Raw genomic sequence first — 25,872 nt, 5'->3', positions numbered from 1 at the left:
TCTACTCCAGTTAATGGCACATTGCACATTGTTATTATACAACTTCAAAAGCCATTCAAGAATGAGGAACTTGATCAATAGATCGCTTTATGTAGTCAGCAGTTGGCGTATGGCTCCCACGAAGGGTCTCTTCAAAGAAAATACTCTCTGAAGGTGAGGCATACAAGTTTGGCCAACCGGATGGCTAACGTTTCATCTGAAGTGAGCGGTATTCCCTTTCCCTGAACCCTGAACCCTTGAACCCAAACCCACTGATTTGGTCTATAAACAGTATACTTGAAAATCTTTACATAAGATTACATGTCATATTGCAAAATCTTTCGTCAGAAAAATCGGGACATTTTCACAATGTCTTTCGTTCTGTCTCTGTTAAAAATCTAAAATTTTCAAGTCAATGAAATTCTCCTGTGCTGCGTATCCCAGTATATTTCGAAGCTTTAATACAGCTTATTTTAAAGTCAACAAGAACTCAAAATGGACACTGTTTACTTTCCTAACACACATTCCTGGCCTTATTGTGCACGATTCAACTGTGCACATTATGCCAAGCCAAAAAAACAACACAAAAAAAAAAAAATATCCAGATTTTTTTTTTTTTTTTTTTTGATCAAACTGTAACCTGCTCCGCCTCTGAAACGACTTTCCGTTTCGGCTAGAATCACAAATCCCTCCTGGCTCCATTTTGGCACACACACTTTTCACGATCCAATCAATTCCCGATGGATAAAGTCAAGCATCCATGTTTCACATAGAAATACCGAAATGGCGTTTCATGTCGGCTTTAAGTCCAGATACGTTCAGCGCACATCAAAAACACCCAATGCCAGTGAAATAGCCCTTACACACTGCTGTTACTCTTCATTTCAGCGCTGACAGGAGGAAAGACAAACATATGACACTCACAATCTCTTCAAACGTAGATATGCACAGAGAGTTTGCACTATGGCGGCTTGTTGGGAGGTACTATGGTACCTTTGCTGAGGACAACAGCCAAGTAACTCTTATTGTTCACAGGGAAAGGCTTCTTCTCTAGGTATGATGTGTGTGTCACCCTGAAACAGAGTTCAGATCTCTGAGCTTATGAACTGATCCTCACTTGTGCTAGATTCAGAAGCAGAGTGAACATGAGCATGTATTCTGGATCACAGCAGTTTAAGTCTTTATTTCTGAATTAGTCTCACTTAATACAGTCCCTTACACACACACACACACACACATGTACACTACCTACCGAGGTGAGTACAATGAATAATGATGTCAACCTCTGGCGAGTGTAAATGTGTGTATGCTTTTATACAGGTCTGTTAGCTGCTGCTGTACATCGGTGTGTGTGTACTCTGTGTCGCTGGACTGTGGCAAACCAACACTTAAGTAATTACACTACTTTAATATAGACTATATTTTTTATACGCGGACACAACTCAAAAAGAACTGCAAAAAAGACGCTTGCTTTGGCACAGGTGTACTCAATAGCGCCATGTCCACTTCAGTAAAACCCCGTCTCTCTGTTCACTGAACGGAATATTCCATAGAATCTGTCGGAAAGGGATGGAGTTCCATAATGTCAAAGACTTGACAGTCACACTGGCGTAAAAACCAGTCTACTTCCCTTCCTGCGCGCGCGTGTGTGTGTGTGTGATCAGATCTGGGTCTCCTGAACGCTCTCCTTGGAGCCATTCGATAGCAACAGCGGCTCAGTCTGCATATTGGGAACGTGACTAAGGCCTTTCAGAGTTCCATGGAAAGTCATCGCCATTGGGATGGGCATTGGCAGGGGAGGGGAGGTCGAGCCAGGGATGATGTCACCGGTCCCTATTTTCATGGTCGAAGCCTGATTTTGGGAGGTAAGATTGGGTTTGTTGTTGAGCATTCCGGTGGCCATGTTTAAGCCCAGCACGTTGTTGTTAAAGTGGTGCGCTTTGTAGTAGTGGTTCAGGTGATCCGATTGCCCAACGCTCGGCAGGGTGATGATCTCGGGGTCATGGATCCTGGGACTCTGCCCGCTTCCTCCACCCGTTCCCGCTCCAGTGTGGACGGTGCTCCCTCCTGTGATGCCACTGGCTCCTGCAGACCCAATCTCATCTTCGACGTTGATGATCTCAATGGCGCGCGCCGGGCCATGGTGTTTGTGCAGTTGGTGCTGCTTGCGGAGCTTGTAGAAGACGACCAGCATCACGGCCGCCATGAAGGTGATGGCCACAAAGCAGCCTATGATGATCTTGGTTGTCTTCATTACGTCCTCAAGACCCGACAGGTTGGCAACGTCTGTGATGGAGACGGTGAACGGGCGATCGGGTGCACGCGTAGTTCGTGGTGACATGGAGGACAGCATCGAACTAGTGGGACCTGCTGATGCCGATGTGGCCGGCGATCCCGGAAAGCTAATGATGGTCTCGTTGACGAACTGCCGAGCTGATTCGTGCCCCTCTTGCCCCGTCTCTACGGTTTCGACAGTAACAGTTGTGAAGTAGCTGTAACCACTGCCTGGATCAGGAGCTGAGACGTTCAACACAGCAGTCGCTGTGGTGTTGCCAGCAGAGTTGGTGACCATACAGGTGTATGGTCCGGTGTCTTGCATGGTCACATTGGTGAAATTCAAGGTTCCATCATGCAGGACAGAGATCCGGACCTTGTACGCTCCATGGGTCATCAAGGTCCCATTGGGGGTCAACCAATTCACAGAAGTCATGGATGTCCCGCTGCGGCATTTTAGCTCCGCCGCCATTCCCTCGGTCACGTTCAGGTCCGTTGGTGGCTCCACAATCACAGGTGCATAGCAGGTGAAGTCTCTCTGGTCAAGGTCACCGATGTACCTGCCCTTAGTACCTGGTGGGGCATGGCATCGTGCGCAACAAGTGGAGTTATCAGGTACGGTTTCTTTGAGCCACCAGCTCAACCACAGCACATCACAGTTGCAAACCCAAGGGTTGTGGTTCAGATGGACACGCTCTAACTGCTGCAGTGGAGTGAAGAGATCGTGTGGCAATGAATGCAGAGAGTTATGCGACAGATTGAGCTCCTCCAGGTTCTTGAGGTCATCAAAGGCATTCCTCTCAATGACAGAGATCCGAGAGTGCATGAGCCACAGTTTGCGTAGGGACACCAGGCCTTGGAACGATCCAGGACGCACCACGCCCAGCTGGTTTCCCGACAGCTCCAGTTCCTCTAACCGCACGAGAGGCGTCAAGTTGGGTACGTCCTTGAGCCCGCACATGCCCAGATTCAGGAAACGTAGGTTCAGCAACCCTTCGAATGCGGCCTCCGAGATGAAACTGAGTTTGCGCAACTCACCGAGGTCTAACCGTCGCAGTGACGGCACGCGGTGGAAGGCGTACGCTGGGAGTGTCTCTATGGGGTTGTTCCTCAGCCAGAGTTCACGAAGCTTGCTCAGGTACTCGAATGCCTGTGATGGCACCAGTGGGAGTCTGTTGTCAAAAAGCTCCAGGGTAATGAGATTGGGAAGGCCATTGAACGCTCCCACTTCTATCTGACGAATCTGGTTCTTAGACAACTGTAAAATCTCCAGATGATTTAGGTGCTTGAAGGTGTCTGACCTGATCAACTGCAGAAGAAGAAGAGAGGATGAAGTTAGTTGCAACATCTTCTGAATCTATATTGTTAAGCTTTAGCCTGTTCTGCAGAACCCACGAATGTTGCATCTTTGTTACTTTGCTCTATTTCAGTATTTGCGTATGCGTGACCATCTGTCACTCTGTGATTGGAGATGACTGATCTACAATGCCTGATGGTTGTAGGATTAAAGGGTCTAACTAATAGCTTGTAGTATGTTGAACAATAGGGCTCGGCAATTCATTGCGAGAAATCCATCATTTTCATTTGTAGCTAATTTCGGCATGCAGTTTTCATGAAGGAAACGTATATTTAGGGTATTACCTGTATGGAGTTCTCCTGGAGGTTGAGGTATCGCGTATTGGACGAGATACTCTGTGGGACTTCATTTAAGCCTTTTCTGGTACAGATCACTCGACTGGCTTGATTGGAACAGCTACAGGGATTGGGGCAGGCGGGACTGGCTTCAGCCAAGCGAGGTCCAAGGAGGTGTGGCCACAACAACAGTTGGACCAACCAGATGAGGGGGGAGGGGCTGAAAAGGCCTGTTACGATAGCAGCCTGCATGGCAACTGAATCATGTCCTGCCCCTTTCCTAAACAAAACAAGGCAAATAGTGAGCACCCGCAAAACTTCTTAAATGTTAATTTTAGGAAAAGTAATAAATATGGAAGTGTATTTTGAATGACTACATCCACAAAACAAGAAAGAGAATTAACTTTTTTTACGATTAACTTGTGGAATCAGGTATCTTGTGGCATCAAAGTGTAATCCACACAGTTGTCAACAGCCCTGGATGCTGCTACGGGAGTCTTCTGCTTGCCATCACAATCATCACAGTCAGCATTGGCCTTGCTTACTGGAAGAAAAAACACGGGACGGGGAATGTGAGCGAGAGAGAGAGGACGAGAGAGGTCAAAAACTGCATATATGTACAGCTTATCGTATTTCATATAGCTCAGGCTGTGAGGGTAAGTATCAGCAACTAAAAACTGTGACCTGTGCAACTAAATGCTGTGACCTCTAGCCCAGTCAAAGCAGAATTAGAATTTCAGTTCACCTTCTCATTTATGACTTAAACATTGAACAGCCACAGCTGTAGGCAATAACACAGTCTTTCTTTTTCAACCTCCCAGACTTGGATTGGTCTGGCCTTGACTGAAAAAAATGTGAGGTTTAATATTTAATTTGACTGGTTGAAGGCAACAGGTTTGTGCGGTCAGAACAATTTCTAGCTCTAAAATTATATATTAAAATTAGCATTCTTTATTAATGTGCGGTTCTGTAAAAAGTAAAAAGTAGAATAATGAGAAATAATTAATATACAATCATATTCGCATTTTACTAATGTAAATGAAAACAGACATTTTATACAAACTGTGCAAAGAAATGTGTGTGTGCAACCAGAGGTAAACAACTCTCATGTCTGAACACTGATGTTTACAAGGAATAAATAGAGAATAATGACGAATGTTGGATGACGGTAATGCAATAGCAGCAGAATTTGTTTGTATAAACAGCTTTACAATTAAAACTTTGGCAGAATGGTGGGAAAAAAACAAATGTTAGCAAATGCTGCCTATATTTATTTAAATGTTGTTTTTTTCTGAATTGTACTCACTTTTTAATTCGTTTATATATATATATAAAATCATAAACCAGACCAGTCTTTAAGTCTTTTAGCTTTAAGGTGTAAGATGGGCCAGAAATGAACTCTAAACCAAAAGCTTGACACCACCATGTTTATGAATTACTGACATCAAAATGGAAACCAATAGATACAGAAAAAGAAAGAAAAGATTTACATGCAAAGTGGAATTGAGATAACATGGGCAAAAATGCAGGTGTTACGATCTTTTTCTTTTTCACTTTAAACTATGTGACATTTACCTAAAACAACAGGTTTTAAGGCGCTAAACATGAACTCGCACATTTATTAGAGACATAATAAGATCATGCACTCATTCAAAACGATCAAAAATCATCCAACAAACCCAAGGCACAAGATAAACATGTTTGCGTTACATTTGAAATGATCACTTTTTTTATCGATTTTGACATCAAAGCAGGCATGCGCAGAACACATGCGCACAGTGAAGAAGCCGCCAAAGCACCGTTAAGGGTATTTCGCCATGCAGAGCAAAGCCGAGGTAATGAAGCTAATGCCAGTCGGGTTTGTTTCAAAAGTTTACGACCTTTAATTGATAACAGAGCACGTTTATTAATTATAAAGTAAGATTGTGCATGCAAACACACACACACACACACACACACACACACCCACACACACCGTCCTACATCATTGTTAAAATGAATCCAAAGAAAGTTGGAAAAAAATACAATTTTAATGCATCGTTTTGTTCTAATATGGCTCTAACATCTTTGTCCATCATCACCCACAGGCGCATCTTTACTGTGTGTGTGTGTGTGTGTGTCACAGGTGCGGTGGTGCAGCTTCACTGTAACCATGACAACGCTAAATTGATTTGCAGATGCTGGATGTCGGAATCCGGTTGGGTGGCGGCGCTCTGTTTGCACTACGGCTTCGTTAAAACCAGCCACGGGCCAAAAAACGAGTCAAATGCATGGATTAAACATCTTTTTCATAAGCCATTATATTGATTATTAATTAACCTTCATAAGGCATCAGATGCAGCGCACTCCATCATGCCAGAGACTGCAGTGGGTCTGATGCTCTTATGTGAGAGTAAATCGGTGCATCTGAATGCGTTAGTGACTGCGGCGTCTTAACGGAGACCGCCGTACGCGCGTGAAATACACAAGTGAGGCCCCGACACGCGCGCGCGCGCGCTGCCTCGAAGACGCGCAACAAAATGGCACACGGGTGTCTGTGTAATTCACGGATAATGAGAAAGAAAAATGCAAATCAAGCCAAGCCATCATTAACTCAACTGCGAAATCAACGGCCAGATTCGTTGCTATGAATAAATACTGAAGTAAATAAACTGACTAGCTAAATAAATAAATAAACGAAACGAATGCCGAATGAAAGATCTTACCGTTCTCCTCTCATGCATCCATCACATCCTCCGGATCCTCTTCTAATGAATCATGTTGGACACGAGGAAACCTAAATCAAACCAATTCCCGTCAATCCCACAGCATGAATAATAACCAAACCTATTGATCAGTTCCACAGCATTTGAGATCATCCATCATGATGATCAAATGTACATTGTACCTTTTCCTTTCTCCTCGCGCCGACTCGACGAATCCTCTTCTAACGATTTTGCTCCCGTTGATTCGGTGTCTCTCGCAGATCCGGAGCGCGTCAGTGCGCGCGGACACGGTGAATATATAGTTAACAGATCATACCACCGCTGGGAGAGAGAAAAAAACGACGCAATCGCTCGCTGTAAAGTGTAAAAATCGAATGTAATTTGATTATCCGGGGTACGAGGCGTACAAACCTACTGGCGCATTTTTGTAAGTGTATGCAGGCAGCTCGCGCGCGTCGTGGCCGCACACAGGACTGATGCTGCACCCAGCGCAACATCTTACGCAAAGTCCGTAGCCACGGTCCTGAATACAGCGACCACTGAGACATGCACAAAACACACCTGCTCTAGCCTGTTTCCATACATCCGTGCATACACACTGTTTCATCCGCAGGGACGGCTGGGATTGGGATCATGCCTCGCCTGCTACTACTTAGACATTTGGTTCTGAGCTGCTTTTGCTTCAGAGTTCACCCTGCACAAATGCATCTTGCAAAAGAAAATAAAACATTGAAATGGGTTAAAAAGCCCCAAAATATGCAAAATGGGGCTTAACAGGATATTGACTAAACAAATGACTACACTGGTGTAAAAATGTCTTCAGGATTTTGTTGTCTTTTTGCTCACAGCAAGTTAATTATTTAATGTCATCTGGGTCATATTTTCTTGTACCTTGTGTAGTTTTGTGCATGTTTTTGAGGATGAAGGCGTCATAAAACTTTGACATCAAATGTGACTCTAACTGCACCAAAATAGAGTTTTATTAGATGCATGACAAGTGTTTTCTCTTTATAATCATGCATATGATTATACATTGCTGTCTGCAACCCTATCAGAACATTGCATTGTACATGCATTTGGCGTGACCTTGACGTTACTGGTGACCTGGCTATTTAATGGACTAAATTAGGTGAATTAATCATCATATTCACAGAATGATTGTTTTGTTCACAAAATGTTTTTCTTCATTTCTTGTGCATTATTAAAGAATACAGCTACAGCGTTATGAATGAATGGTAAAGTTCTAACGGTGTAAATAAATTGTTAATTGTCACCATTGTTGATACAGTAGATCCTGAGGAGACGATAACCACGAAGCAATAAGACATTCAAGTTCTTCTAGTTTCAGCTTCAGGCCTGTGGATAGACATAAAACATATTTTCTTTTTTTTTAAAGGTTCTCAAAGCCAATAAAGAGCCTTCATTTTTAAGAGCACGATATTTGTTCAAGTTATTTCTAAAATATAGCCAGGAAAGCCATTTTAGTGCGCTAAACGCATCAGGCGGGACTAAAACCCACATTTACGCTGATGTCCATGTATGCAAACTCAGTTTCAGAGGCAATTTCTAACTTACTAACAAGTTGCTTACTAGGATATTGGCACATATTAATGCATTATTCGGCATGGCCATATTCTACATCTCTTAATCCTATCCGATACGTAAACTTAACAACCTTACTAACTATTAATACGCAGTCATTAGAAGTTTACTGCCGTAGTTAATGATATAGTGAGCCTAAAGTGTGTCTAAAAAAAGGTTGCGTTTTTATTAGTGTGTTTTTGCAGCTCCGTGTAAATGTTGATGACCGCTAGCAAAGCTGATTCCCCCAGTATAAAGGAATAAATGAATAAGCAGGGCGTCTTGACCAGATGCAGCGGGCGTAATGGTAATGGTGCTCGGCCTCCATGTTGAACATGCTGGAGGTAGTTAGTTCACATTAGCGGCCCTGTTTGAGCTCTCCTGTGGTTCTGTTGAACTCGGTCTGCGTCCCACACACTAGTGTCCTCCAGTATGTATTATGACTTAATGATAAGCCATCTACCTCTCTCTCTCTCTCTCTCTCTCTCTCCATCCCCCCTCCCATTAAGAATCCAGTCACACAGTGGTGCAGTGGATATTCTGCCTTCCCTCACCTCACTTGGTTCCGTACAACACACACAGACGCACGCACACACAAATATAAACAAACAAACAATAAACAGCTCCCCCGGTTTGCGGCGTCTATGTCCCTCGCTCTGGTTTAAGCTGAAACCGGAGCTGTGTCATCAGTTTGGCTGATGTCTTTAACGCAGATGTCGCCCTCACAATGTCATACGATCCTCGGTCTTTCATTTTTCTTCCAGTGCATATGTGCGTCAACATCTTGTGGCATATATTATTGTGTGTTTCCTCCTACTAAAGGTTTTCATGTATGCATGTGTGTGTGTGTGTGTGTGGAGGACTGTGCTTGTGTGTGAATGAGTTCTCTGTATCTGCCTCACTGAAACGCTATGTGCTTCTGTTACTAATACTGACACTATCGCCTGCTACATATGGACTGGACACTTTATATGCATGATATTGATATTATTAACCATTATAATCTAAACAACGTCTTGTTTTCGATCTTCACTGAACACGAACCTTTAAGATATTATTGTTGGGAAATGATATCGCCGCGTCCCAGTTCAGTTGCTATATCCTAATAAATACACAAGAATAAAATAGCTGGAAATGCAAATTTGGGTCAAATATGGACAAACCCAAATGTTGGGTTAAAAATGCAAAAATTTGAAATGACATTTTTAGCCAAACATTTGGGTTTGTCCATATTTGACCCGAATCTGGGTTCAAACAACCCAGCATTGTTGAGAATGTAAATGTGCTGGTTTGAAATAAATTTAAATGCATGAACGTAACCGTGCAATAATTATGAATAGTAATGTAATGGATTTAGCTATAGCTTTTAATGCTTAGATCCAAAGGATAACCGTACGTTACAAGGGTTTGGTGTTTGTTACTAACTCGAAACTTTCCCATTATATTGTTAGTAAAGGCCAGACACATGATCAGAAGTATACGTGAGTGTTTGTGGACAGTTCTGGCACCAACGAGAGACTAATATATGATTCACAATTAAAAACAGTCTGTTATTGAACTAAAGATGCTTCAAACTTGTTTACAGATTTAATTAGATTATTTACTCAATAAAATTGGTATAAATTGGTGCGTTTCTGAATGAACATTTTCAATGAACAGTTTGGGGTCAGTAATTGTTTTTGCCGTTGAAAGAATTCAATACTTTTATTCATGCATTAAAGGGACAGTAAATACATTTATAATGTTATAAAAGATTTCCACAAGTGTTTTCAACATTAATAATTATGAAATGTCTTCTAAGTCAAACCACGAACGTCGTGCTGAGTGATCTGAACTTTATGAAGTTCAACGAACTTCTGAACTGTATGAACGGCGTTCGGGGATCGACTTATCGAGACTATTTTTAAAGATGGCTCCTGTCTGTATACGCGAAGTGAACTGTCTTTATGAAGTATCTTCTTATTAAACGGTCTGTACACTTACACAGTTCTCAATGCTTCGTTTTGTATGTATGGACCCTCATTATGTTACTGTGTGAGTGTGGGGCTATTTTGAGCCTTGTTAGTGATATAAACTAGCGATTTCTTTTTACTTAGTCAATGCCCCCATTACTAGCATTATACGCTAAACAGTTTTTAGAGATAAAACTCTTTACATTCGATTATCATGAAAACAAAACTCAGAGAACGATTGACTAGGTACCGATGTTTTATTAGACCAAAGGTTCATTGTTCGCCGGAGTTCTCCTTTAAATGTAATTAAACTGCATATAACATTCGGAGTAATACTTCGTACAAACGGTAGACAAGCTTTGAGGCTTAACTTCTGCCTCGACTGTAAAAACAACATTAAAACAGATGGAGATGTGATTCCAGATCGACCACCAGAGGTCCCTGTCACTCCAGAATTATTGACTGGTTGCCATAGTTACGCACCTGTTCCTTGATGTTTAACCAGATACCTGTTCGGCCCGTTCGGTCCTGGGTGTGTGACGGAGCCGGAGCTGATGGTCAAGTGTTCAGTGCACAGAAATGTTAGTTTTATTCCTTCCACTTTTTCAGGTGTGAATGCCTGTAGGTGAAATATAATCTGGATTTGGTGCTGATGATAATGGAGGCTTTTCTCCAGTGCACGGTAATCTTTCTAACAAGCTCCTACTGGTTTTTGTACAACCCCTCATTAAGCAATATATAAATTACAAAGAGGCCGTTTCTTGACTCGGCTTGAATCATTTACAGGTCTCTGGCTCTCTTGGAGGTTTTCCAAAAGCAAAAATGTGTTAATTAAAATTAATGACATCCCATATTATTAAATAAAGAGCTAAAAGTTCCATTGATGAAACAGAATTAATATTTTATTTTCATTTTGGTCTGTAGAAACACTGGTTGTAGTTGTAGGTTGTTTTCCAATGAACTTGTTAACTTAATTCTTTCCATTCATATGGTGGAAATATCTGAATGTCACTGTTACTAAGTAAGTAGCACTGCAAACTAAGTAGAAGATCATTTACAGAAATAAAACGCAAACAAGAAGAAGAAAAAAACAATCAGAGAAAGACTGAAAGATAGTTTTAACCCTTAAACACATACTTCGTGATTTCATTCACTACCCTACTCACAACCTTCTTGGTATTCCTCAATCATAAACAATATAACAAGAAAAACAAAAATCGTATGTGGTCGCTAACAAGCCAAGGTGTGTAACAATCTAAGTATGTATTTTTTGCAAAACAATAATTGAATCTTTGATGACTGAATAACTGCAATTCACCATTATTCCACATGGTGGCGTGATGTTTCACTCGTAGTTACCGCAGGCAGAAAACAAAAAGAATAGGAAGAATAATCAGGAAACTTGAAATGGCTCAGTGGCAATCAAATATTACTGTCCCTGTCACTTGATGGTGGATCTAGTAGAGATGTCAAACAATGGTTTTGAGAATATGGCTGGGCTGGCGAATATGAGCCAGATGCTGAATGTACTGGGAAACGAGGACAGTGATGATGGTAAAACATCTGCTCAAACTGAACCCTTCCAAGCTCCAAAAGATAACAAAATATGCTTTATTTAATCCTTCTGTAAGTGTTACTGTGATATCAGGAGAGTTTTATATTAGCGTGACAGAGACAGTGTTAGATATAGATCCGGGTCGCTAAAAAAATTAATGCATTTAAGGGTTAAATGACAAAACAATAGATATAGTGTTGAAAAAGTCTAAAAGAAAAGGCAATGACATTCAGACATTTACATACTATACTTTTTGATGAGCACCGTATTAATGTTTTCCATAACTGTAAATACGCATGGTTGTGCCTCATCTATGATTCCTGATCTCCTTTCACAGGCAACACGTAATTGGCTGGGTAAAAGCCTTGGACTCCGCCCTCCTTCACCCCAAAGCACCAGCCCTGATCATCCTCTTCCTCAATCTTGAGGAACTCTTCACCTGTGAGACAGAGCGACAGCCGTCAGCGCCTCAGTGAGATTCACTGTAACTTCACCAGGGTCGAAGGATCACCTGCTCTGAAGGACAGTTCATCGTCTTCCTCTCCGGTGTAGTTGTACAGCGCCCGCACACGCACTCCTCCGATCATGACCCTGCGGGAGAAGATGACAGAAAATCAGCACTTTTAACTCCTGAGGCGTCCAAACTGGATATTTTACTATTATGCCATCAACTGCTACCTAATACTATGTGTTTGACCCCCTTTCGCCTTCAGAACTGCCTTAATTCTACGTGGCATTGATTCAACAATGTTGGCCCATATTGATCGGATCGCATCTTGCAGTTGATGGAGATTTGTGCACGAAGCTCCCGTTCCACCACATCCCAAAGATGCTCTATTGGGTTGAGATATGGTGACTGTGGCGGCCATTTTAGTACAGTCAACTCATTGACATGTTCAAGAAACCAATTTGAAATGATATAGATGGCATTTAAACGATGCCCAATTGGCACTAAGGGGCCTTTTACACCACCACCACCAGCCTGCACAGTGGTAACAAGGCATGATGGATCCATGTTCTCATTCTGTTTACGACTCTACCATCTGAATGTCTCAACAGAAATCGAGACTCATCAGACCAGGCAACGTTTTTCCAGTCTTCAACTGTCCAATTTTGGTGAGCACTTGCAAATTGTCGCCTCTTTTTCCTATTTGTAGTGGATAGGGCTGTCCATTTTGTCAAAAAATCTTGATGGACTTTTGAGACATAAGTGTTCATTGAATCGATTGTAAAATCGATTTTCCATGTTTAAACACGTTTCCATTTTAGCCAAATATAGGCAAATCGACGGACACCGGACGGCCTAAAGAGGGCGCTTAAGACGCGCACTTGAATATTTCTGATGTTTTATTGACATGAAGCTTCGTGCACAATGACAAACAGGAGTGTAACATTCTCGAAAAAAAAAAGCAGATAACATCAATGAAAAACATTAGGATTCAACATGGCTCTGTTTACGATTAGAGTTATTATTTGGATTAGCCTACTACTTAAATGTCAAACTAATTTTGCCAACATAGGTGATTGTAGCCTGAATCTGTATCTGTATGCATGAGACTTTCTGAAAACCAGTAGAATTCACATTTTTCATTATGCAGAAGTACAATTTGCTGTTATGTGTGTGTGTTGCTGTGTGACGCGCGTTCGCTACGGGCGTGACGTGACGAGCTGGACGCGCTCTGAGAGAAGGCCGTTAAAATCGATTCCCTATTTTGTTTTCGATAGTTGTGTTGGTTGGTCCGATCGATTGTGCAATCGATTTTCGAACGTAAAGTGACAGCCCTAGTAGTGGAGATGAGTGGTACCCGGTGGGGTCTTCTGCTGGTGAAGCCCATCCGCCTCTAGGTTGTGTGTGTTGTGGCTCCAGAATTGCTTTGCTGCATACCTCGGTTGTAACGAGTGGTTATTTCAGTCAAAGTTGCTCTTCTATCAGCTTGAATCAGTCGGCCCATTCACCTCTGACCTCTCGCATCAACAAGGCATTTTGGCCCACAGGACTGACGCATACTGGATGTTTTTCCCTTTTCACTCCATTCTTTGTAAACCCTAGAAATGGTTTGCGTGAAAATCCCAGTAATTGAGCAGATTGTGAAATACTCAGACACCAACAACCATTGCTTAAAACCCCTTTCTTTCCCATTCTGACATTCAGTTTGGAGTTCAGGAGATTGTCTTGACCAGGACCACACCCCTAAATGCATTGAAGCAACTGCCATGTGATTGGTTGATTAGATAATTGAACAGCTGTTCCTAATAATATAATATTATATTATATACTGCTATTGTATTATATACAGTGTAATAGATGGAAATGTTACGTGCAATTCAAATGCATGAATCTACTACACCTCGAAACATAACACTAAACCAAACCTCGCCAGCACTGATTAATTCTTCCCCAAAAACGTTTATTCATCCCACTAAACAACTTGCAGCCATTAACATTAAATATACCTTAAAGCACACCATCATTAAAAAGGTGACATTCACAAGTGTGAATCTGGCTGCCCTCCAAACACAGCGTCCGCATAAGAGAAAGACACTCGTGCCTAAAGGAGTTAGAGTCGTCACGGCAGAATAAAACACACCAGACAACAGTTCACCCAAAATAAAAACATCTCAACTGGAGCTCAGCCAAAAGCACACTGGAGGAAGATGACAAAACCAACTTTTGGGCCTTCACGCTTAAGTGCTAAAGATTGTCAGTACATCACAATGAACACACACAGCGTCCCCACAGTCAAACATGGAAGTGGCAGCCGCATGTTTTATAGATGCGTCTCTGAGGAAGGGACTACAAAACTCATGAAGGAGCGGGACACACACGATATCTTGTTGCTCTGGCTGCCTCTTTTATGCTTCTTTTGAATATAACCTTTCATGCAGTGTGTAATATAGCAGTTTGTGAATGTAAAAGGCCTGCAAACTTTTAAAGATTTAACAAATCTCCATAATGGTCTTCACTGGTTACATGTGAACTACATTTACTTAGGCCCGCCCTCAAACGCTGTAGCTGAGACGTTTGGTTCGTGTTGTTGAGAAGACGCTGCAAATACACTTTAGAGAGATTCAGGTTTCAGACTCTTTGAGAATGTAGAATAGGTATTCGGAGAAAATTAAAAGCTTTTTTTGACCTTGGATGCATGTAAACCTATTGTGGGAGACATTAGGAACCTATAAAACAGCATAATAAGGGGCCCTGATAATGATCAATGATCTGATACAAACTCCAGAGATTTGAAACCAAAGATAATGTTACCTTAAAGAGCTATTTCTACCTGATTTAACCCTAAAAATGAGTTTTGTTGGTATAAAAGTATGTATTTAGGTCAATTCAGTGATCGTCGATCATATTTTGACTAGGAAAAAAACATGTTGATTTAGACGTTAACCATTTCTAAATTCTATGACATTCCATTCAATGCATCATTATTTTTTGACATCAAAATTAAAGAAAAATTAGCATGCACTACAAGCTATTTTTAAGTATGCACTGTGCAACAATGAGCATTTTAAAAAGTAGTATGCAATAGTGTTGTCACGATACCAAAATTATTGTTTCGATACCAAGTCAAGAATAGCGATTTCGATACTTTTTCGATACTTTTCCTGACAAGGAAAGTATTTCTGACAGGGCGTTTCACATGCACCTCCTTTGCGAAGGTCTGTGCTTTTTTTTTTTTGACCTTGGATGCATGTAAACCTATTGTGGGAGACATTAGGAACCTATAAAATAGCATAATAAGGGGCCCTGATAATGATCAATGATCTGATACAAAAAGATAATGTTACCTTAAAGAGCTATTTCTACCCGATTTAACCCCTAAAAATGAGTTTTGTTGGTATAAAAGTATGTATTTAGGTCAATTCAGTGATCGTCGATCATATTTTGACTAGGAAAAAAACACGTTGATTTAGACGTTAACCATTTCTAAATTCTATGACATTCCATTCAATGCATCATTATTTTTTGACATCAAAATTAAAGAAAAACTAGCATGCACTACAAGCTATTTTTAAGTATGCACTGTGCAACAATGAGCATTTTAAAAGGTAGTTAGGTCAATTCATTGATCATCGATCATATTTTGACTAGGAAAAAAACACGTTGATTTAGACGTTAACCATTTTTAAATCAAAATCAAAGAAAAATTTAAGCAAAAGAATGGACCGTTTACAGCATGCACTACAGGCTATTTTTAAGCGTGCAGTATGCAACAATAAGCATTTTAAAAAGTAGTATGCAACATTGTTGTCACACGACCTCATGTTTAATTCAGTGACTTCCAGCCCGGTCATGCTAGAAACATAAATCTGCATTTTTAATGCATTTCTTTACTCTTTGGACGGCTGATCAGATGAAATCAGCTCCAGTTCACTCATCACAGTGGAAACGAAGGTCAAGCTGAGCGCATTACAGTATCGCACACAGTATTCTGCACATTTCAGCAAATGACACACTTCAGCTTTATGACCGCACTTCACAATCATTCCTCATCCAACCGAATCAGTTCAGCCAAGGAGGATTTGAACAGCCGGCGGACGGAAACCCGAAGAGACTCGCTGCTCAATACTTACACTTTTCATTTCGTAATATGATTCATTTTCTAATTAACTTGAATTAATTAATATTACCTTTGACATTATAATAGAGCACGTTGCGTGCAAAAAGACACTACAGATGAATAGGGTCAAAATGTAGACTAATAAATATCACCAGAACTTCCCTGGTTGATTAATCACATCAAGACTATTGTAATTTATTACAAGTTTTCTGAAATATATTTAAATATTGAAATGAGGCATTATGTAATTAAATATGCCCTAATTTGCATACATTTCCTGAACACTGATAAAGCCAGGTTGCTTCATTTTGTTGACATATTAGAGCTAACGTTTTTTTTTTTTTCTTTTTTTTTTATCATACATTTGAAAATATTATCAACAGAAAATTCACCATGTTTTAGGGATAAAATGTGTTAAATCCCGCAAATTATATATGAAGAAACCCCTCTGTAAAACCCGTCAGAATTTAGATAGGAATAAAACCGTATAGTTCAGTGGATGAAAGTGATACTGAAGTGGAGATTAATAAAAAAAAAACAATGGTTTTGCCTTGTAGTGTCCAGCCTTAAATACATCATAATTGTGATTGTGTGTGTTCGTGGTGAGCTTACGCTTTCTCCTCAGGTCCTCTGTGTGCTTTTGGTTTCTTTCCTGGTTTATGTTTTTTAATCGGAGGATTCCACTCCTGCACCAGAAACACGCAGAGACGAGATTACAGGACGAAAACACAGAAAGAAAGAAGACTCAGTCATTTCAAAACTGAATATTCAAGTCGTAAAACACTAAATTACAACAGTTTTGACACAAAAATAAATATAGGATAGTTCCCCTCATAATATCTGAATGCATATGATGACACACACCTCTATTTTGGGCCAGTCGGTTGGCATGCCCGGCCCGTGGTTGTTCTTCCACCAGCGGAGGTCATCAGGTTCACTGATGGACATGAGTGTGTGATGTAGTTCACCGTACACTGCTTTTATACTGAAAAACACACCCATATACACATATAAAGACACTCAGGCTTTTTGACAGGATAATGAACATCACTGCAGCTAATAGGCTTTATGTTGAACGTCACATGAACAAACAGGAAAACAGGTCTCATTGCATCTTAATAGCGGTCTATGAATATATATATTACATTTATAACTTTTTAATCTCACAAGTTTATATCTTGCAATTCAGAGTTTATATCTGAGCTTGGAATTGCAAGGGAAAAACACATAATTGTGAGTTTATATCTCATAATTCAGATCCCCCCCTCAGAATTATTCATTTAAGTTTGCAAATGCGAATTATAAAGTCCAAATTGAGAGATGTAAAACTCTCAATTGTGAGAAAAAAGTTCCAATTACACTTTTTTTAATTCTGTGGTGAAAACAAGCCTCCATAATATATACATATAAATACATAAAGTGCAGAAATCAAATATATATATATACACACAGGGTTTGAGATGAGGGTAAAAATCGCCTGTGGCGGATAACGCTGTTAAATCACGAGCCAATTTGCCGTTACTTTTAATGTTTACTCACTTTGCTGGGGAAGCCAAATCTGCACAAATCTGGTTTACTTGAACACAAACGTCACTACGCAACAAATAGCGAAGCAATAGCGAAGATTAAAAAGCATTTGGTGAACAGAAAAGAAAACCTACATGTTTTTTGATGTTCTTTGTACAGTATAGATCTGTCCAGCTAAAACACATTTCTGGTGAAAAGGATGCGGATAAAAGAGGATCCAGATCCAGATTTTATATTATATAGCTGTGACGTAGTTCATTTGGATTATTTTTTCTTTTGGCTAGTAGAAGTTCTGGAAAAGTTAATTTCACCCCTTGTGTACACAAATATCAATTTCACTTGAAACTGTTCTGAAATCAACACTAAAACATATTTGTTTTTGTTCCCTTCATAATTAATGTATCCACTACAAAGAAAACGATAATGTAATGTTGTAATCAAATGCGTGTTGCCCTTTTAAACCTCTCATTGTTGGTGATGTCGAGGTGTCTGTGAATGGACAGGAAGGCCTGTTTCAGGAAGCTGATCCTCTTCCTCTCCTCCTCCTGTGATTGGTCGAACACAGACTCCATTTCCTCCATGTATCGCGGCGCAAATCCACTGACGTCCTCTAGGACCTTCTCGTAGCGATCACGTGCCTGCAAAAACATGCATAAATAATTCATGACTATGTAATATATAATGAATATAATATATTTGTGTAGAAAGTCTCATTGACCTTGCTGCGCTCCTGTGTGGCTTTCTCTCTCGTCTGCTGAATCTTGGACAGTTTGCTCTCACTCAGGTTGACGTTGTGTTTGGCTTGATTCTCTTTTTCCTGAGCGATCTGCTCCCTCTGACATGACTTATGATACGCTGCACGAGCCTTTTCCAGCTAATGGATACACAAAAACGTATTATTAGCATCACATAGTGCTTTTCATGTCATATCCAGCTCTAACTTATGCCATTAAATGCACTGGGAATACAATCTATCTCTAACCAGGACGTTTCCAGCGTCAAGTAATATTTTTTCCTCACTAAAAGCTGAATATTGTATGAAAGGAAATAAATGCAGGTAATAATAGGGTCAAATTTGAACTAATAGATATCACCACAATTTGCCAATAGTTGATTAATCAAAGTACGATAAGACAATTGTTTTGAATTACAAGTTTCCTGAAATGTTGTTTAAATTTGCACATACATTTCCAGAGCTGAAATCTGAAAATTTCTTGTTTCCATTTATTATCATATTAAGAGTTAAAGGTTTTTAAAGAAGGGATTTTTGATATCTATTTTTATTAGGGCTGTGCAAAAATTAATTGTGATTAATCGCATACATAATAAAAGTCTGTGTTTACATAATATATTTGTGTGTGCCGTATATAATTATTTTGTATATATAAATACACACAATTCTTATGTATATATTTAAGAAAATGTGTTATTCATATATAAAATATTTATATTTATATAATATAGATTATGTATTTATATACAGTATATATACAGAATTTAAGCGCAAATAATTCTTAAATATATAGATGCATGTGTGTGTATTTATATATACAAAATAGTTATATACAGCACACACACATGTATTATGTAAACACAGACTTTTATTTTGGATCAATTAATTTTTGCACAGCCCTAATTTTTATCATTCGAAAAACCCTCAAATATACAATCAACAGACAGAAAAAAATATTTTTAGGAATAAAATATATAAAATCAGCCAAATGATATACAGGTGAACCTTGAAACATTAGTGTATCGTGCAAAAGTTCATTTATTTCAGTAATTCAACTTAAAAGGTGAAACTAAGATATTATATAGACTCATTACATGCAAAGTGAGATATTTCAAGCCTTTATTTGTTATAATGTTGATGATTATGGCTTAAAAACCCCAGGTTTTCATAAGCTGTGAGCCATACTCATCAACATTATAAAAAAATAAAGGCTTGAAATATCTCACTTTGCATGTAATGACTCTATATAATATATTAGTTTCACCTTTTAAGTTAAATTACTGAAATAAATAAACTTTTGCACCATATTCTAATTTTTCGAGGTTCACCCCTCAGTAAAAACCTTCAGAGTATAGATAGAGTATAACTGTACAATTTTGTGTATATAAGTGATACTGAAGTGGAGAAAAAAACCTCTCAGAATAATGGCCTTTAATGTTATGTATTGTAACTGAAATCTACGCTAATAGACTAATAGTTTTCTTTCCACTAGTTAATGAAGCAAAATAGCCTGAAATCTCCAAAGTAAGCCTGTTTTTTGCTTTAATTTACTGAAATACTGAGAGAGGTTTTAAAACAAATGGTTCAGTTGGTTAACGCCTATTAGTTTAAAATAGTTGGCCATTATATCATCGCCAGCATACGTCTCACTATCACCTTCTTTAATCTTTTCACCCAGGGCTTCTGAGCGCGTGAGAAAGCCGTCCCGAGGTCATGTGACTCCCTGAAGCACCAGAACATTTTCCGCGGGAACGTCTCTTTCTTCCACGAGCGAATGCGCTCTCCGTCTTCTGCAACCAGAGACTGGGAGATGTCCGTGTGAAGCTTAGACAGACGCTCGGTGGACGAGAAAAAGCACTGCCACGCTCGCAAGAGGGACCCGTACAGCGGCCCTGAGAGAGAGAGAGAGAGAGAGAGAGAGAGAGAGAGAGAGAGAGAGAGAGAGACATCCGCTCGGTTGAAAATACTTTTACCCATTTACATCACACTAAGCAAAACTGCAACTGAATTTGCCAGCCAGCAGATTTGAGTTTTTATGTAACAACGCAATTTTAATATCATAGCTTTTGTTCATATTTTGAATTAGCCTTTTTTATATTTTTCTCTTCATTTTTTAAAATGCATTTTTTATACATTTTTATTTTAAAATTAAGTTAAAATGTTTCATCTCAATTAAATTTTTTTTTTCATGGTTTTAGTTAACTATAATAACTAGAGCCCGACCGATAAAGGATTTTGAAGGCCGATACCGATACAAATATTTGTTGGTTTTAAAATCCGATATTCCGATAAATCGGCCGATATTATTATTTTTTTTTTTTTTAGAAACGAGCAACAAAATATTATCAGATTTCCCTAACATTAGTTATTTGTAGTTAATTATGAGTTTTAACTAAAATAATATGATAATGCATAACTGTTTCTCTCTGCCTGACTCTGGCTGGATCAGCAGGTTGCAGGATGTGTGGCGCGTTATACACGAGTGTTGCAAACAGGGACAGTGTAGAGTGCCCTCTGGTGGACAAACTATACAACTCCAACACTCATGACATGGTTGAAGCGTGATTCGCCCGTTTTTATTTTTTGGAATTTTTGAAATATTAATTTATCGGCCATTATAACTGCCGATACCGATATTTTAGAAAATGCCTAATATCGGCCGATAATATCGGTTTGCCAATATATCGGTCTGGCTCTAATAATAACCCTGGTATGTAAAAGAGCAACAAAATAAGACTGGGTAGATGATGACAGAATCTTCAGATTAAAGGGTTAGTTCAGTATTTTACACTTAAAGCCCTGTTTTAAGATCATTTCTGATGAAATACAACGGTTAAGATTGAAATTTCACAACCATTTGTGATCAATCAATTAAAATTGGACAAATGCTGCTGTCCTGATAATTTTAGGTTTCCGTGTTAGCAGCACCCCCAAAAACAAAAAAAACTCAAAAATGAGCAAAGATTCAATAACACCTACGCCAGTTTTAGTGGGTGTGACGCTTCTGAAAATAGTGGACCAATGAGATTTGACTGTGGGCGGAGTTACTCTGAATTTTGACAGTTTTCGACTCACGAGTGTCAGTGATTGATCTCCACTTGCTGCTCCACTCGGTCAGCTGACGGGCGTACTGCCGCTCCACACGAGCCCGGTCTTTCATACACGCTATGATGTCATTACACGCTTGGTGCGACCCGGATGTCCTCCGCACTGTCCGCTCGAAGTTTCCTGGCTGAGACGAGAACAGAAGGAAATGGCGTATTTTTGTAGGCCCAAAACCCGTTAGCATTTTAGCACTTCCGCTTCCATTCTCCTAAAGTCAATGGGGATGTTGAATGTTTTTTTGGTTAAACACCCGAAATACGGTCTGTGGTGAACATAAGCACATGACATTTATGCATAAAATGCATCAGTAAACTCCCTTGTGATTTTTTTAACAAGCGCCTACAGAGGTTGTTGGACATTAAGTCGACAACAGTTGGACGTCGCTGTGGTATCAAGAGGTAAAACGATATAAACACTGTTGGTTTTCTCACACAAACCGCTCGTTTCGTGTCTTAGGCCATCAATGTGTACTTACATTTACGAGTCATTAAATCATGTTTAATTTGGACTTCTCTGTGCATGCTCTTTGAGGTGGTGACCATAGACCTCCATTATATGACTGACAAAAAAAATATCAAAATTGAAAATACTGTGGAAACAAAGACACCTACATCTTGGATGCCTTGAGGTAAGATAAAACATATCAAAAATGAAATTTAAAGTGAACTATCCCTTTAAGAAGCTGTTCTGCATTAGAAAGGTTCCACTGATGTTACAGGTTCTTTATGGAATGATAGATGAATCTATGTGAATTGAGTCTCCCATGAAAAGCGCTGTTTGTGCAAATCCAAATCAGTCACTTTTGATCTATGGCGCTGCCTTAGAAGGAAGCTACCTATGTAGGGAGTAAACAGCAAGGCAGGCATCTCACTAGGTGTTGGAACAGCTTTTTTCTCACCATCCAGAAGCTGATTTTGTTGATATCCTCAGCTGGGCCTGCAGGAGGGTCCGCCATGGTCACACTCACAGCGGTCTGCAAAAGACAGTCTGATTACATGCATGTGTGTAAGTGAGGAAGAATCTGCATGCATTCATGAAACCAATCACAGTCCAACGTTGTCTTTGTCCAGTTTCCGGCTTGTTGCACCAGCCTCAAGGCTGCTGTTGTTACCCCTGCACGATCAGATCCCGCCTCGACACATCAGGTGACATTTATTCAGGGGCATCTGGGTATCCGAGAGGCTTCATGGCAAACAGACGGCCGCTCTCTGAAGCTTTGAACCTTCGGCACATTTGCATTCTCATCGGATGTGAACATCTTCTTGTTTTGACATATTGCAGAATGAGTTACATGCAGCAGTTTAAGAGCGTTAGAGATTTATTCAGAACACTGTGAGCAACGTTAATGATACTTGACTTGCAAACACCACTAACAAGTACAGACACTCTTGAAAAAGAAAAAGACGTCACCTTTGTACAGCCAGGTTTTTCCTTTTGCCTTTTACAATATAACAACAGCCAACGTTCAGTCTAATATATGTCTATACATATGAACTGAATGTAATGTCTTCAATTGCATGTGATTTGCAAGTGAATGAAAATGCATTCAAGTTCATAATTATTTCTATTCTCTTTGACGTGAAAATATATGGTACACAAAAATAATTCATGTAAATTCAATAGAAACTTGCATGTCATGTATTTAAATATATCAACAAATATTTGTAACAAAGTTCCAATTTAGTGCATTTAAAATGTATTAATTAGGGCTGTGCAGAGATTAATTGCATCCAAAATAAAAGTTTGTGTTTACTTCATATATGTGTGTGTGCTGTGTATAATTATTTTGTACATATAAATACACACACATGCATGTATATATTTAAGAAAATGTGTTATTCATATATAAAATATTTATATTTACATATAATATAGATTATGTATATATATGTATATATACAGTATTTATGTGCAAATAATTCTCAAATATATACATGCATGCATATGTATTTATATATACAAAGTAATTATACACAGCACACACACATTATGTATACACAAACTTTTATTCTGGATGTGATTAATTGCAATTAATCTTTGCACAACTCAAAAAAAGTAACATCAGATAACACACTACAGTTAAAACTTGAATCAAGTACTTTATATGTGCTTTAGTAAGCATGTTAGTTAAAGCACGGCAAAAGATCATTAAAGTGCACCCCTTTTAAATGGCTTTTTATTTCATTAACATATCTGCAAGTACAGCTTTTTAAAAAATATACTTTTAAGATTTAGCGTACACCACAAGTGCATATTAAATACAATAAGAGAACTTTTTCACAAGATTACATCATCTAAAATTACATCTGCTGTCGTTTGGGGTCCTGCGGACTGCTTGACATAAAACGAGTCTTTAGAGAAGTGGTTCTCAATCTGTTGTCTACAAAATCATGCAACTTGATTGGATGATGATTAAAATAAAAAATGATGCACTGGTAAAACTAAGGCAATTTCAAATGATAAGCGTATGAGAGTCACTGCTATTAACACTATTGACGCATAATATGACTTGAGTGAAATGCATGGGTGAAACTTTACATTAAAGTTTCATTTGTTAAAATTAAACAAACTAATAATGAACAATACTTCTACAGTAATGTATCTGTTAACATTACTTAATTAAATAGAAATTCAATTCAATTAATTTCCATTTTTAAATAAATGCTGTAAAAAAAAACAGTTATTAATGAGAGGAATGAGCCCTTATTTTAATGTCTTACCAATGCATGTATTTGCAAAGTCTATCTGATAAAAATAGGTTGTGGGAGAGTTTCTGGACGTCATCCAGAGCATGCAACTGTCCATGTGAATCACTCCTGAGACTCGCTGCATGTGAAACTGCAACTGGATATAGTCAGTTGTGATGATAAACATCTCTGAAATGTCCTGAGAATTTAATCTGATTAAAACTGACAGAAATCTTTATACTAAAGATAAAATCACACAAACTAGCCAAATTAAAGAACGCTAAAATAACCAATGGACATAACTGCATCAGTATGTATTAAGCATACTGTAAAGGCGTGTCTGTGTGTGTGTGTGTGTGTGTGTGTGTTGCTACAGAAATCTGGGATCAGAAATAGAAGTCTCCCCCACCCTGGATTCCATGCACCAGCCCAGCAAACTCCAAATAAACAAGAGCTGGTGGGTCATCTTACACATGCTTCACAACACACACACACACACACACACAGTGCAAAACACAAGAGTCACAAATTGGAGTGATTTTCTATTTATGAAAGAATATGTTCAAACACAATGCCCATTGTGTCAAATAAATTAAATAAACTAATTAAAACGATAAACCCATAATTAGAACCCAGAATAAAATTGTCAAATATATCCATTATTAGACAACAGTCGCATAATAAAATGCCCACAAATTTAAAACATCAGAGGGATTTCCCTAAAGTCCAGGTTCATTTTCAGTTTGTTTCTGCAGTGTTAAAACCACATGAGATCACAATCATATCTCTAATATGAAAGAATGGCATGGGAAAAACACACGTATACAAATATACAGCATATCAAAATGAAATCACATCTTTAAATAAACGCATTTTTGTAATTGCGCGAAACAATGAATTGTTAGTAAATTACAAAAACATAATGAACGCATTTCAACACTCAAGCTCTGTGTGAGCTAAATATACACAATAAAGTTATTTTTTCACTTTCAAATAAATCAGCGTGTGTGTGTGCAACACTCTTTACACTGTATGGGTAGTTGACGTGACGCACATCTAAAACTATTTTGTATGATTATCATGCATGCATATTTTATGAGCTCATTATTAATAATTGTACTTAATTACATTTTTAAAAAGCAGCACATAAAATACAGACTTTCAAGTCAATTTTAGCTTCAAATCTTAATGTTGAAAGAAAAAAAAACATGTTATTTGTCAACTACCCAATAAACTTAAGTTAAACTGAATAGAAAAAGGAGCAAATGCTTTTTACCTCCAGTCGTTGGCTTGTTCTGTCCTCCTTCACTTCTCTCCCATGTTCACTCCAGTGTCTGTGCAGTCAGTCAGCTGTTGCCAAAGTGCATATGTACATGCAAGTGTGTGTTGTCCTCCTCTCTCTCTCTCAAACACACACACACACAATCTCTCATCTCAGTGTAAATGAGTTGTCAGGTGTGAAATTTAAGTGTGTTGTAGAATGTGAGAGTTATTTCAGCTCTCTGCCAACCACAGCTCAGAGCGAAAAACCGCCAACATGTGAAGCAATTAGTGTGTATCAGTGTAGTTCATAAGTT

General features: G+C 39.0%; 2 protein-coding genes across 4 annotated transcripts; both read right to left on the bottom strand.

The window, feature by feature from the left end:
* Positions 1 to 1,503: 1,503 nt before the first annotated feature.
* On the bottom strand, positions 1,504 to 7,018 carry lrrc4bb (leucine rich repeat containing 4Bb). Of its 3 annotated transcripts, none has more exons than XM_039685020.2 (5): positions 6,773 to 7,018; positions 6,591 to 6,661; positions 4,299 to 4,429; positions 3,895 to 4,165; positions 1,504 to 3,562 (listed from the first exon to the last, which is right to left on the bottom strand). In XM_039685020.2, exons 4-5 carry the CDS (start codon positions 4,135 to 4,137, stop codon positions 1,640 to 1,642), a joined length of 2,166 nt encoding a protein of 721 aa, XP_039540954.1. In that variant the 5' UTR covers positions 4,138 to 4,165; positions 4,299 to 4,429; positions 6,591 to 6,661; positions 6,773 to 7,018; the 3' UTR covers positions 1,504 to 1,639. The 3 variants fall into 3 exon arrangements, with proteins under 3 accessions (XP_039540954.1, XP_039540953.1, XP_039540955.1); XM_039685019.2 differs by having other exon boundaries at positions 4,290 to 4,429; positions 6,773 to 6,911; XM_039685021.2 differs by lacking the exons at positions 6,591 to 6,661; positions 6,773 to 7,018 and having other exon boundaries at positions 4,306 to 4,396.
* A 4,699-nt stretch (positions 7,019 to 11,717) lies between these two features.
* On the bottom strand, positions 11,718 to 22,575 carry LOC120488431 (protein kinase C and casein kinase II substrate protein 3). The gene is made up of 9 exons (XM_039685173.2): positions 22,507 to 22,575; positions 21,579 to 21,735; positions 20,160 to 20,395; positions 18,489 to 18,644; positions 18,233 to 18,408; positions 17,108 to 17,228; positions 16,856 to 16,929; positions 12,190 to 12,269; positions 11,718 to 12,117 (listed from the first exon to the last, which is right to left on the bottom strand). Exons 1-9 carry the CDS (start codon positions 22,561 to 22,563, stop codon positions 11,990 to 11,992), a joined length of 1,185 nt encoding a protein of 394 aa, XP_039541107.2. The 5' UTR covers positions 22,564 to 22,575; the 3' UTR covers positions 11,718 to 11,989.
* Positions 22,576 to 25,872: the final 3,297 nt, after the last annotated feature.

The sequence above is a fragment of the Pimephales promelas genome, chromosome 22, assembly GCF_988280905.1.
Source record: "Pimephales promelas chromosome 22, fPimPro1.hap1.1, whole genome shotgun sequence".
NCBI lineage: Eukaryota > Metazoa > Chordata > Actinopteri > Cypriniformes > Leuciscidae > Pimephales > Pimephales promelas.
This window is presented reverse-complemented; position numbering and strand designations above follow the sequence as displayed.

Excerpts from the sequence above, each read along its gene's own strand:
- lrrc4bb (XM_039685020.2), bottom strand. The coding sequence starts at position 4,137 with ATGCAGGCTGCTATCGTAACAGGCCTTTTCAGCCCCTCCCCCCTCATC. Across the intron at positions 3,563-3,894 it reads TCCAGGAGAACTCCATACAG|TTGATCAGGTCAGACACCTT; the intron begins GTAATACCCTAA and ends CTTCTTCTGCAG.
- LOC120488431 (XM_039685173.2), bottom strand. The coding sequence starts at position 22,563 with ATGGCGGACCCTCCTGCAGGCCCAGCTGAGGATATCAACAAAATCAGC. Across the intron at positions 17,229-18,232 it reads GACATCACCAACAATGAGAG|TATAAAAGCAGTGTACGGTG; the intron begins GTTTAAAAGGGC and ends TGTGTTTTTCAG. Across the intron at positions 16,930-17,107 it reads CCGACTGGCCCAAAATAGAG|GAGTGGAATCCTCCGATTAA; the intron begins GTGTGTGTCATC and ends TTTCTGGTGCAG.